This window comes from Orycteropus afer, unplaced genomic scaffold (genome assembly GCF_000298275.1).
Source record: "Orycteropus afer afer isolate SDZICR_OR568_19922 unplaced genomic scaffold, OryAfe1.0 scaffold00096, whole genome shotgun sequence".
In the NCBI taxonomy this organism is placed as follows: Eukaryota; Metazoa; Chordata; class Mammalia; order Tubulidentata; family Orycteropodidae; genus Orycteropus; species Orycteropus afer.
In genome coordinates this window covers 1,299,398-1,312,777 of record NW_006921683.1, presented here as the reverse complement: position 1 = coordinate 1,312,777, position 13,380 = coordinate 1,299,398, and the positions used below count along the sequence as shown (strand labels likewise).

The 13,380-nt window shown below is 36.1% G+C and overlaps 1 protein-coding gene across 1 annotated transcript in view; it reads right to left on the bottom strand.

Moving 5' to 3' along the window:
- Window positions 1–13,380, bottom strand: part of RYR2 (ryanodine receptor 2) — a 1,099,979-nt gene that overhangs the window by 205,299 nt on the left and 881,300 nt on the right. Inside the window, exons 64-66 of the mRNA XM_007942720.1 lie at window positions 3,976–4,036; window positions 1,782–2,020; window positions 260–341 (exon numbers count right to left, since the gene is read on the bottom strand). Of these exons, the coding sequence (XP_007940911.1) occupies window positions 260–341; window positions 1,782–2,020; window positions 3,976–4,036 (382 nt within the window). The remainder of the gene's footprint in view (window positions 1–259; window positions 342–1,781; window positions 2,021–3,975; window positions 4,037–13,380) is intronic.

The following is a 13,380-nucleotide window of genomic DNA, read 5'->3' as shown; positions in this document are numbered from 1 at the left end:
ATTTTCTATTCATAAAACTCATAAATAGTATAATCTTCAACTTTATATTAAATATTGCATTTACCATGATCACTTTACTTATTCTGCATAACTCAACTGTCCTGTATTATATCAATTCTTAATTAGCTTAAAGATTGTGTAATTAGTCCAGAGGAATTCAGTAGGTCAATTTGGTATAGTTTATAATGAAGGAAAAACATAAAATGAAGAATCCAGATATAAATATTTGTAAGATTTGAAACTACTTTTTAACTCTTACCTCTCCACATAGATACTCTTGCTGGTACCCAAAGTATATAAGCTAGTCAGGATTCTGTAACAGGACACTTGTACATCTTCCACTAAGGGGAAAAAAGAATCTTACTTAAATCAACAACACTTTTTATTATACATTCTCCCAAGAAAGTTAGGGTGAGAACATAATTCCTTATTAAATGCACAGTAACATTTTAACATGTGAAAAAAGAAAAATAAGATGTATAAAATTATTAAAAACTTTTTCTCAGACAACATTCATTTCTTTAAGGCACATAAAACCTTCTTAGGAATGTGCTGTCATGATTCAGAATACTCTCTGAAAGTTTCTTTGCAATTTTTCTTGGTTTGAGAATAAAAGATTTCCCCCAGAATAAAATTAAGCACAGGACTATTTAGGGGGAAGTTTTTGACTCTTTGTCCAAACGTATATAAAAGCATGTATCTTTTACTTTAACTCTCAAATTAACACTAATAAAAACACTAGTGGATGTAATAACTCACTCTGACAGTTTATTGAAGCTAGGAAAACAAAACCTAAAAAAATATCTATCATCAGAGAAGGCACATATAAAAGATTTTTTAAATCCAAGGACCTTGGATTTCTAATTCTAACTCTGCTACCATGCCTTGGAGGAGAAATTAAGAGATGAAGGGAGAAATTACCCTTATTCTTCATAACTGTTTCCATGTACAAATTGTGCTGTGAGCAATGCCCTACTGGTCAAATTAAATTTATTGCAATGAGTAGTTGACTGAATACTGCAGTTATTTTTATACAGAGCTGCCCATCACCTGGGAGCATGAGTATCTGCAGTAAAGATCAGGTGTCTGCTCAACAAGGGCTCATATCAATTTTCATGTTCATCTCAGCAGGTTGCTGGGACAGGTTATGTGATTTTTTTCTCCATGTAACACTGGGCATTCTGTAGATTTTTATAATAAGTACAGAATTCCAGCCTAGAGCTGATTAAATCACCCATGAAAATAAACTGAAGATATTTTTTTTTTGGTCATCCTAGTAGGTCAATTATTTAGACATAGATTTGGTCTCATCAGTCTTCATAGTCAGTTGGTAGTATAGTTTGTGTGAACTATCTGCATTGACTCAGAAATAACTTGAAAACATTTTAATTTTTCTAATGCAGTTAAACATTTTAACTGCATTAGAAAATTTAAAAATGATGAAGATTTAAACTTAAAAGTTTTAAAAAAGGTAAAGAAATATTTAAAAAGTTGAAGACAGAGTAAAAGGATTCAAAGAAACAATAAAACCTGATATTAGCATTCCAACAATATGTAAGTTATTTTCCATAATCTGTACCTTACTAGTCCCCTCTTCAAATTCATGAAATTCAATAATCTATCTCTATAATAGCTCCCATAACTCAAATGTTAAGTTACAATGTTTTGCAAAAAAGCATTTTAATGTACAAGCTGGGTTTGAATAACCCAGATGTGGCTTTTATAATTTCTAGTTGTATTACATAGATAATGAAGTGCCAAGTGTGTATAGATTCACATACATATTAGATCTTCGCCAAATTGATGCTGGCCAATATGTTCAAATAATGATGACAGCATTGGTAACAGTGCCACTGTGGTATAATTGATAATCTGAGTGACCCCTTTAGGTTGGTTTCGGGTGTGTGTAAACTGGCCCTGCTTAAGATTTTCCATTGTCTTCTCCAGGTCCTCTGCTGCATTGTCCAGAAATGCTCGGAGGGCACTTTTAACACTTTCTAGGCCAGTCTTCATTACGGTTCTAGGATGTAAATAGATAAAGAGTTATAGCAACCTATAAATAAAGCATCTTTCTAGTTTATGTTTATTTCTCAGTTATAGTACCCACCTAGCCACCTAATTATTTTTTTATTGTGGTGAAAATATGCATAACAAATACTTTGCCAATTCAACAATTCCTACATGTGCAATTCAGTTATATTGATTATATTCTTCATGTTGTGCAACCATTTGTATTACCCTTTTACAAATTATCCCACAACCATTAGCATGAACTCACTGCCCCCTGTATAAAAACTTCCCCTTTCCTCCTCCTTCCTACCCCTGGTAACCACTAACAATCTTTGGTGTCTATGTATTTGCTTATTTAATCTAAGTGAAGACATACAGTCTTTGTCCTTCTGGCACTGACTTATTTTGCTCAGCATAAATGTTATCTAGGTTTATCCATGTTGTAGCATGCATCAGAACTTCATTTTTCTTTATGGCTGAGTAATATATATGTATATATATATATATATATATATATATATGTATCTCACATATTGTTTATCCATCCGTTGAGCAACTAAATTTTTACATTAGCCTTAAAATATTTGTTTTTTCAGTAGACTCAATGCTACAGAAGTCTTGTTCTGGAACTGCACAGTCTTTCCCAAATGTCATCATAGTCAATCTACCTAAAATCTCAGAGCAATCGCAGTGCTAATGCTTTGTATTTTCCATCAATGGACTCAAATTTTGAGAATTGTTATTCAATGACCGACAGAACACAGCTTCTGAGCCAGTTAATCCCAAATCCAACAAAACTAGAATGCTTCCTGAGGCAATGAATATGAAAAACACATTTAATTCCAGCTAAACAAAGTCAATCTACTTCCGTAGTGATATTGCCTCTGAAACCCAAGGAGGGGTCACTATGAGTCAGATGTGACTCGACGGTACATAACAACAACAACAACAAACAAAGTCATTAAATAGAACAGACATTTTACACTTTAAGGGATAACAATTAAGTCTTATCTAAATAAACCTCTGACATTTATACAGAAATGACATCCTAATGTCATTATTTCTAGTAGGAAATGAAGGTTATATAATGGTGTCTTCTTTCCTGTAGAAAACCGAAAAGCATCTCAAATAAAATTATAAACACAAGAATAGATAAAGAAATTTTCTTTGTAGGAAATATTGAGGAAATTCTACTTAGATTTACTTTATGTTATGAGTTAACTGGCTTAAAAGCTGAATCAAGCATTCTAAATAAACTGATTTTGTATTTGGTCAACATCTTGGATTTATGGTCATTTTGATGGTATGGCAGAACAGAAAGGGCACAGACTTGGGAATTAGTCTAGCTCCACATTTACTATGCACCTTTAAATATTATTTTACTCATCTGTAAAATGGGAATAAAACCCTCATGTTTCCTATAAAGTTAAATTATATTACAAATGTGGAGCTAGTATTGAGCCTGGAAGCTAGAAAGATCCTGTAGTCATCAGTTTCTCATTTTTCTTCAGAGGAAAATTTAATTCTGTTGTATTCTTAGCTGCTACAGAAATTACTTGAAAATTAAATTATATGTATATATATATATCCAAATCCATTAAGTCAATTGCAACTTATAGCAACCCTATAGAACAGTTTAGAACTGCCTCACAGGGTTTCCAGCATTGTAATCTTTACAGAAGTAGACTACCACATCTTCCTCCTGAGAAGCAGTTGGTGGGTTTGAACTGCTGACTTTTCAGTTACTAGGCAAGCACTTAACCACTGGGCCACTAGGGCTTCCTCACATATGATCATAAAGATGATAAACTGCCACTTTATTAGGAATTTCAAAATATATTTTTCCATCTACATTGAAGTCTTTATTACACTTCCACAGAAAAAAAGTGAGACATTAGGTTATCCTTAACATTCTTATATGGCAATACTATATTCATTGATTTAGAGAAAAATGTACCATGTTACCTTGCATCCAGAGTCTGTCCTAAAATATGGAGACAGTTGACAATTGATGTTGCATCATTTCCTAGAGAAAAAACAACATGCTTTATGAATTGCCCTGAGAATTCTCAATGATCTTTTAAATTAATACTTGAATTTAAAAAAAAAAAAAAATAGTCAATGGCATATCTCAATAACTCACTTAAAAATATTTTAATAATAGAGTTTAAGATCATGCGATTTTTCTGCTTAAAAGTGATTATGCAACTGTAAGTAGAAAAGCAATAAAGCATGTCTCATCAAATAGCTGACACACTCAAGAAGCATTAAAAAGCACTGCCAGGCTAAAAGAGTTCTAATTGAATTCTTCAAATATGTTCTTCCTCCTCACATAGCTTATCATATTTTTAGATCATATTGTACACAAACTTTTAAAATCAGTTCATATCCTTTAAGAAATGAGATGGGCTAAAAATCTAATAAATTTAATTCCATTTTAATCATCCTAGTGACTCGGCTTTCTTATTGAATTCAATTATGATAAATTAATTTGCCAGAATGTTGTTGGTCTGTGGCTAAACAGAAGCACCAAACTAAAAAGATTTAAAAGAGCATCAGAGTTTGAAGTAGTTAAATATTACTCTTGTGAAATACTTGAAAAGGGGTAAATTATTGAAAATAAGATGATATTCACTCATTTTTGATTGGCATGTTTTATCAGGAGCCACCTCATATGATATAAACACTACATACATTTTTGTTTGTCATAGTGATACAGAAAAGCAAATAAAATGATGACTCCAAAGTAATGTAATTCAAGAGCTGGCAATAAAATTGATATCATTACTCCATTAAGCTATACTTTCCTAAGTATATAGTCATCTTCTGGGTGATGAGATTGACAACTCCTATTCATGCTTAACTCCTGTAGTTATGCTTTCATAATATTTGAAGATGTTGTATTTTTATATACAAAAAAATTTTAAAGTATCATAAAATGAATAAATTCAATATACATAGAAATTAATAACTGCCTTAGAAAATGAGCAAGACAGTTTAGTGGTATATTACAAAACACAAATGCAACCACTGCTGTGGAATCAGATTTGACTCATAGTGACCCCTCCTTGGGTTTCCAAGGCGGTATCACTAAGGAAGTAGATTGCCCAACCTTCTTCCGGGGAGTGGCTGGGGGTTTGAACCACCAGCCTTCTGGTTAGCAGTCAAGCCTTAGGCACTATGCTACCAGAGCTCCTAATAAGGGATAAAATAAGGTATTACTGAGAAAATGTTCCATATGTGTTATTCTTCAGGTCTCAGGATGTTTCATAATAATGATGACAACATCAGCAGAAAGGTGAAATCTGCCATTTCCCTGTCAATTGGCCCAGTCCTAAGGAGCTCTGATGGCTCTGTGGTTAAAGCATTTGGCTGCTAATCAAAAGGTTGGTGGTTCAAACACACCCCCCTTTCTCTGCAACAAAGATGAGGTAGTCTGCTTCTGTAAAGATTTACAGCTTTGTAAACCCTACAGGATAGTTCTACTCAACCCTATAGGGTTGCTAAAAGTCAGAATTGACTTGATGCCAGTGGGTAATGGGTAAGCCCAGCCCTAGGGCTTTCATTCCAGTCCCTAGAAGTATTATTCACTTAATTATTCAGTCACTCAGCAAATATCATTAAACAGCAGATACTCTCAAAGATTAAGTAATAAACAAAACAGTACCCTTGTGGTAGTTGTATTCTAATGAGGGGTAAAGATAATAGACTATTAAACAAAAACAAAATCAATACATAATATAATATAAAGGAGCCTGGTGGCTGCTCAATGAAAGGTTAGAGGTTCAAATTCACCAGCTGCTCCAGGGAGAAAAGATCTGCCTATGCTCTCTCATAAAGATGATAGCCTAGGAAACCCTATGGAACAGTTTTACTTTGTTTTATAGGGTCACAATGAGTCAGAATTGGCTCAATGGCTCACAACAACAACAGTGCAATATAGGTCATGCACACACACAGAAACAGATAGGTTAAGGTAACTAGATACACAGTGAGGATGTCAGAAGGTTCCCTGAGGGGGTGGCCCTTGAGCACAGATATGAATGAAGTGAAGGAAGAAAACAGGCAAATATCTGGGAGGAGAGCCCAAGCAGAGGGAACAGCAAGTACAAGTGCTTGGAGGTGAAGGGGAGCTTGGTGTTCCAGACAAGGAAGTCAAAGCAGCTGACCTGGTCAGTTAAGGGGAAAGAAGTAGGATTTGAGGTGGAGAGACAGAAGAGGTCATGTTCTCTAGACTTTTAACTAGAGTAAGCAATTTGGATTTTTTGTTTATTCAATAGGAAGACACTAGATGATTTTGAGGAGGATTGTGATATGATTTATATTTGAAAAGGGAGCTCTGGTGGTGTAGTGCCTAAGGCATTTGACTGCTCACCAGAAGGCTAGCAGTTCAAACCCACCAGCCACTCCTTGGAAGGAAGGTTAGGCAATCTACTTCCATAGTGATACCGCCTCAGAAACCCAAGGAGGGGTTGCTATGAGTCAAAATTGACTTGACAGCAGTGAGTATATTTGAAAATGATTACTTCACATCTGTTAGACTCTGGCAGAGCAAGAGTGGGAGAAGGAAGATTAGTTAGGAGTCTGGGATGCAAAATCAGTTGATTGATGTTGGTGAATTCAGGTTAGAATGTTGTTGTTCTGTGCCATTGAGATGTCTCCGACTCATAGGGACCTTATGTACAACAGAATGAAACACTACCCAGTCCTGTGCCAGCCTCATGATCCCTACTATACCTGAGCCAATCGCTGCAGCCACTATGTCAATCCATCTTTTTGAGGGCCTTCCCCTTTTTCATTGACCCTCCACTTTACCAAGCATGACATCGTTCTCCAGAGAATGGTTCCTTCTGACAACATGACCAAAGTAGGTGAGATGAAGTCTGGCTTCTAAGAAGCACTCTGTCTGTACTTTTCCAGGACAGATTTGTTAGTTCTGTCAGGAGTCCACAGTACTTTCAGCATCCTTTGCCAACACCACAACTCAAAAGTATCAACTCTTCTTTGGTCTTCCTTATTCATCACCCAACTCTCACATGTATATGAGGGTTTCTGAGGCAGTATCACACATAAGTAGATTGCCCAATCTTCCTTCTGAGGAGTGGTTGGTGGATTTGAAATGGTTAGTAGTCACATGCCTTAAGCACGACACCACAAGAACTCCTTGGCTTGGGTTAGGTTCACCTTAGTCTTCAAGGAGAAACCTTTGCTCTTCAGTACTTGAAAGAGGTCTTTAGCAACAGATTTGCCCAATGCAATACATCTTTTGATGTCTTGACTGCTGCTTGCATTGGTGTTGATTGTAGAACCAAGTAATATGAAGTGTTTGACAACTTCAATCTTTTCTCCATTTATCGTGATGCTGCTTATTGATCCAGTTGTAAGGAGATTATTTTCTTTATATCAAGGTGTAATCCATACTGCAGACTATAGTCTTTAATCTTCATCAGTAGGTGCTCCACATCATCCTCACTTTCAGCAAGTAAAGTTGTGTCATCTACATATCTCAGGTTGTTAATGAACCCTCCTCCAATTCTGATGCCATGTTCTTCTTCATATAATCTAGCTTCTCAGATTTGCTCAGCATAAAGATTGAACAAGTGTGGTGAAAGATACAACCTTGACCCACTTCCTTCCTGATTTTAAACCATACGGTATCCCATTGCTCTATTTGAAAGACAGCCTCCTGGTCTGTGTACAGGTTCCTCATGAGTACAGTCAAGTATCCTGGAATTCTCATTCTTCTCAATGTTATTCATAATTTGTTATGATTCACACAGTTGAATGCCTTTCCATAGTCAATGAAACACAAGCAAACATCTTTCTGGTATTCTTTGCTTTCAGCCAAGATCCATCTGACATCAGCTATGATATCCCTTGCTCCATATCTTGTTCCAAATCCAGCTTGCATTTCTGGAAGTTCTCTGTCAATATACTGCTGCAACCATTTTTAAATTATCATCAGCAAGATTTTACTTATGTGTGATATTAATGATATTGTTTGATAATTCCCACATTGTATGGGATCACCTTTCTTTGGAATGGGTACAAATATGGATCTCTTCCAGTCAATTGGCCAGGTTGCTGTCTTCCAATTCTCTTGGCATAGCCAAGTGAGTGCCTCCATTGCAGCATCCATTTTTTGAAACATCTAGTGGACTTGTTTTAATTGTCTCCAGCTTCAACTTGAACTTGCATATGAGCAGTTGATGGTCTGTTCCACAATCAGCTCCTGGCCTTGTTTTGGCTGAACATATTGGGCTTCTCCATCGCCTCTTGCCAAAAATGTAGTCAATCTGATTCCTGTTTACTCCATCTGGTGAAGTGCACATGTATAGCCACTGTTTATGTTGTTGATAAAAGGTATTTGGGATGAACAAGTCATCAGTCTTGCAAAATTCTGTCATGTGATCTCCAGCATTATTTCTATCACCAAGGCCATATTTTCCAACTACTGATGATTCCTCTTTGTTTCCAACTTTTGCATTCCAATCACTAGTGATAATTAACATATCCTGATTGCAAGCACGGTCAATTTCAGACTGCAGAAGTTGGTAAAAATCTTCAATTTCCTCATCTTTGGCTTTGGTGGTTGGTGTGTAAAATTGAATAGTAGTAGTATTAACTGGTCTTTCTTGTAGGTGTATGGATATTATCCTATCACTGACAGGATAATATATGCTGACAGTGAATGATTTAAAGAAATATTTTAAATTTTGAGCAAAAAGCCTTGCTTATGGGTTAAATGTGAGGTGAGAGTGAAAGACAGGAGTCAAGGATAACTCTGAGGTTTTTGCCAGCATTTGAGTGAATGGTGATACTATTTAATATATGGAGGAAATACAAAGGATGTATTGACTGTGGCAAGGACAGAAGAGGTGGGGATCAGGGGCTGTGCTTTGGACATGATAGTTATGATAGTGCTGCTACACATTCAAGTAGAGATGTGGAAAACAGTGTTGATATGAAAACCAGGAGTTCTGGGGATAGTAGAAGCTATAATTTTAGGTATCTTGAATATGTAATTTAAAAATCACAAATATGGAAGAAATTATCCAGAGTGTGTAGAAATACAGAAGAGATTTCAGGGCCTCCAGTGTTTGGAGGCATAAAGAAAATAAACTGATGCTGCTCAGAAAATGAGAAAGAGAAGAATTGTGGGGAAGAAGGGAAACTGAAATGTGTACGAATCTTATGCAACTCTTATTTAGCACTGGAGAGGTTGGTCTCTCAATCTCTTCTTAAAACTCTCAATGCTTTTTCTATCCCTATTCCTTCCAATCTACTGTGTAGTTTATCAGTGTTGGCACTTTGTACTAGGCCAATCCATACTCTTTTCCAAAAGTGTTGCCAGGAATATTTTCAACCTCCATTCACATTAGCTTGTGAGGCCAGGCTTTTTGCTTGTTTGGATGTAGCCTAGCACCTAGAAAAGTATCTGACATACAGCAGGAACTTGAGGAAATATTTCTGAATAACTATAGGATATGAACAAGAAAAGTAGGAAGTAGCCCCAGTGGCCAGGTAAGTTCTGGAGATCAAACTCAAAATGTGCATTGCAAGCATAAGATTTCTTCTATAACTGTTGAAGTAATAAATTATATGTTCCATGAGCCTACAACTTAAATGATAACATCTCAGTGTAAAAATAATGGTGAAAAATGAACTCTAAGGAATGTAAAATTTATTGATTGAATCTATGACATTTAAATTTGCAAACTAAGCCAAGGCACCAATACCAATAGCATATTTAAGAATATTAAAATAATGATTAGCCTTCAAGAAATAAATCAAACAGTGAGTAAGGCTTAAACAAGAACAACCTGAATATTGCACTTCTTTAGGCTATATTAGCTCACTCACCATAATCAGAAATATCAATGCTGCTATTAATAATAGGAAGGGATACTGAAAGTGTAGTCAGAGCTAAAATTCTCAGGTGGTGATTAGATTTTCTTAACTTATTTTTATGTAATTACTCAACTGCTCTGCATAGTATAAAAACCAAAAGTTTGATACATCATCTCATCCCATGCCCAAGTACATGTTACTTCCTTTGTCCTCAAACATAGCTCTCATCACCTTAAACACTTAAATAAATGCTTAAGAAATGTTTATTTACCTCTCAGGTCGTGTGTATCTATGTGTGTGCACAAAAGGTATGCTATTTAAATAGTGAATTCTAAGAATGAAAGAAAACACTGGGTTTTAGGAAGCAATATAACTAAACTCTCATAACCACCTAAATAATAAAATAAGCACAGTTAAAATAAAGGTGTTATAGTGAAAAATAACTAATTCTGTGGTTTTTAACATAAGGTTTCCACAATTCTAGAATTTCCAGTTACCTCCAATTTCACATACTACATGCCGCTTGTCTTGAAATCTAATACACTGAGGATTCTCAGATGTTGCTGCAGACAGCAGTAGTAGTCAAGCTAATCTCTTCTCTTCTAGCATAGCTCTTGAAGCAATGTCTAATTATATTTTTTTTGAAGAAACAATCTTTGAACAATTCTTATTAATAATGTTAAATAAAATTATGCTATAAGATATATTCTCTCAAAATTATATGGGGATAAAAATAAACTGAAGAGTGCAAATGATTTTACTACTTTTAAAGATTGTGATACTGAAAAAACAAAATCCCAAACCCACTGTCATCTAGTCGATTCCAACTCATAGTGACACTATAGGACAAAGTATAAGTGCCCCATATGGTTTCCAAAGCTATAAATCTTTAGTGAAGCACACTGCCTCATCTCTCTCCTACAGAGTGGCTAGTGGGTTCAAACCACTGACTTCTTGGTTAGCAGCCCAATGCCTTAACCACAGCACCACCAGAGTTACTTTGTGATACTAAAAATAGTAATATTATGTGGTTCCTTAATTTGGTAAGAAGTTTCAGTTAAACTGATAACACATTTTGGATAATAACTTATTTATTTGTCCCAAAGTCAAGAAATTCTCCTATATGCAATGTTCAAATGAAAGAAAGCACTGTATCACTCTAATATTATCTTCCAATGTAATTTTCATTAAAGGTGTCTGATGTTTTGAAAATTTGGAACCTCTCTCTCTATAGGGAGCTCTGCTGGCATAGTGCCTAAGGCATTTGACTGCTAACCAGAAGCCTGGTGGTTCAAACCCACCAGCCACTCCTCAGAAGGAAGACTGGTCAATCTACTTCTGCAGAGATACCACCTCAGAAACCCAAGGAGGGGTTGCTATGAGTTGAGATCGACTTGATGGCAGCTGAGTTTGGTTTTTGGCTTATCTCTCTATAAGAAATAGGTTATGGCTTTCTATAGTATGTATGTATATGTATATGAAAGTTCAATTCAGGAAACTTGCTATGGATATTGTCATAAAGATTTACCACCTTGGAAATGGGGTCACTATGAGTAGGAGTCCACTAGATGACAGTAAACCAAAATAATCAAACTCACAGCTGTCGAGGCAGATCCAACTCATAGCAACCCCTCCTTGGGTTTCTGAGGCAGTATCACTATGGAAGTAGATTGCCCAGTGTTCTTTCCAAGGAGTGGCTGGTGGGTTTGAAGAGCCAGCCTTTTGGTTAGCAGTCAAATACCCTAGGCACTACAGTAGGTTTGGTTTTTTGGTGGTTTAGTCATGAATAACAATGATCAGCAAAGAGTAGCAGACTGTGCATGACTGAGCTACTAAATTTTCAACTTAAACTCGAGGGCACATAACAACAACAATAGCAATGGTACATTCAATTCATAGATATGCACGATTCTTGGAGATTCTCTGTGCTCTAAACATTTTTCCTTTAATTATGTGTATACTGTTAAAAAAACGCAAGCACAATCTGAAACTTGTTAGAGATCATACAAACATGTATTAATTTTCTAATATCCCCTTAAATACAACAGCAGACACTGCTTAAATAAATGCATGAATGGCTTTTTGGAGGAATTTCAGAAATAACTCGCTCCACTAAGATATTGACCAGGGAGATATAGGGATCAGTTGATAGAATCTACTATATTACTTATCCATTTACTTAAAAAAAAAAATTCTTCCAAGCATAACCTTAAGATTTAGGAACAGATTAAAATCAGGCATACAAACCTGGCAGAGGGTAAGGAGGAGAATATTTCAACAAGAACTACTCCTCGGAAGGAAGGTTGGGCATTCCTACATCCGTAGTGAGACTGCCTCGGAAACCCAAGGTGGGGTCGCTATGAGTTGGGGCTGACTCGATGGCAAATAACAACAACAACAACAACACTGCTTCATTTAGGAACTCGGATAGTATAGTGCCTAAGGTACTTGACTGCTAAACAGAAGGCTGGTGATTCAAACTCACCAGCCACTCCTTGGAAGGAAGGTTGGGCAATTTACTTCCATAGTGATATCGCCTTGGAAACCCAAGGAGGACTTGCTATAAGTTGTGGTGACTCAACTCGATGGCACACAAAAACAACAACACAACTGGTTCATTTAAATATATGTTAATACTTGTCTTGTTCATTATTCCTGCAGTTAATATTTCAACTGTTATTAATCATGATGAATTCCAGCATCTCTGTCAGGTCAAAGCAGAAGAAATATAAGGGAGCAGTGCTCAGTTAAGAAGCCTTGGTGGTGTAGTAGTTAAGTGCTTGGCTGCTAAACAAAATGTTGGCAGTTGGAACTCACTGGCTGCTCCATGGGAGAAAGATGGGATAGTCTGCTTCAGTGAAGATTACAGCTTTGGAAACACTATGGGTTCCACTCAGTCGTATAGGGTCACTATGAGTCAGAATTATTTAATAGTAATGGATTTGAGATTGATGCTCAGTTACGTGACAAAATGTTAGCTTTGTTGCAGGCATTCCTAAAAATCTTTCTTTTGTTATGGATTTTGAAAATTCTCCAGTAGCTCTGAGGAGTCTCTGAAGGATTTATGATCTCATCAGGATGTTAAAAATTTACCAGAAAATGTGAAAGTGGAAAAGGCCCACAAATGATATTTTGTGCCAGCCTTTTCAAATAGGGCATGATTCCTAGAAATAAAAGGATCATTTTTTGGTTGAATTTAACTATTGAGTGCTTAAAGAGTCATTAATTGCATATGTTACGACCTCTTCCATTTAAGTGCCAAAGAAGCTCTGGTGGCACAGTACCTAAGGCATTTGACTACTAACCAGAAGGTTGGTGGTTCCAACCCACTAGCCACTGTGCAGAAGGAAGATGGGGCAATCTACTTCTGTAAAGATTTACTGCCTCAGAAACTCACTGGGAGTCACTATGTGTCAGAATCAACTGGAAGGCAGTGAGTTTTGTTTAAGTTTTTTTCATGCACCTCTTTAGGAATCATTTTTTAAAAATGATTTTCATAAATTATAGGGTAATTGAATA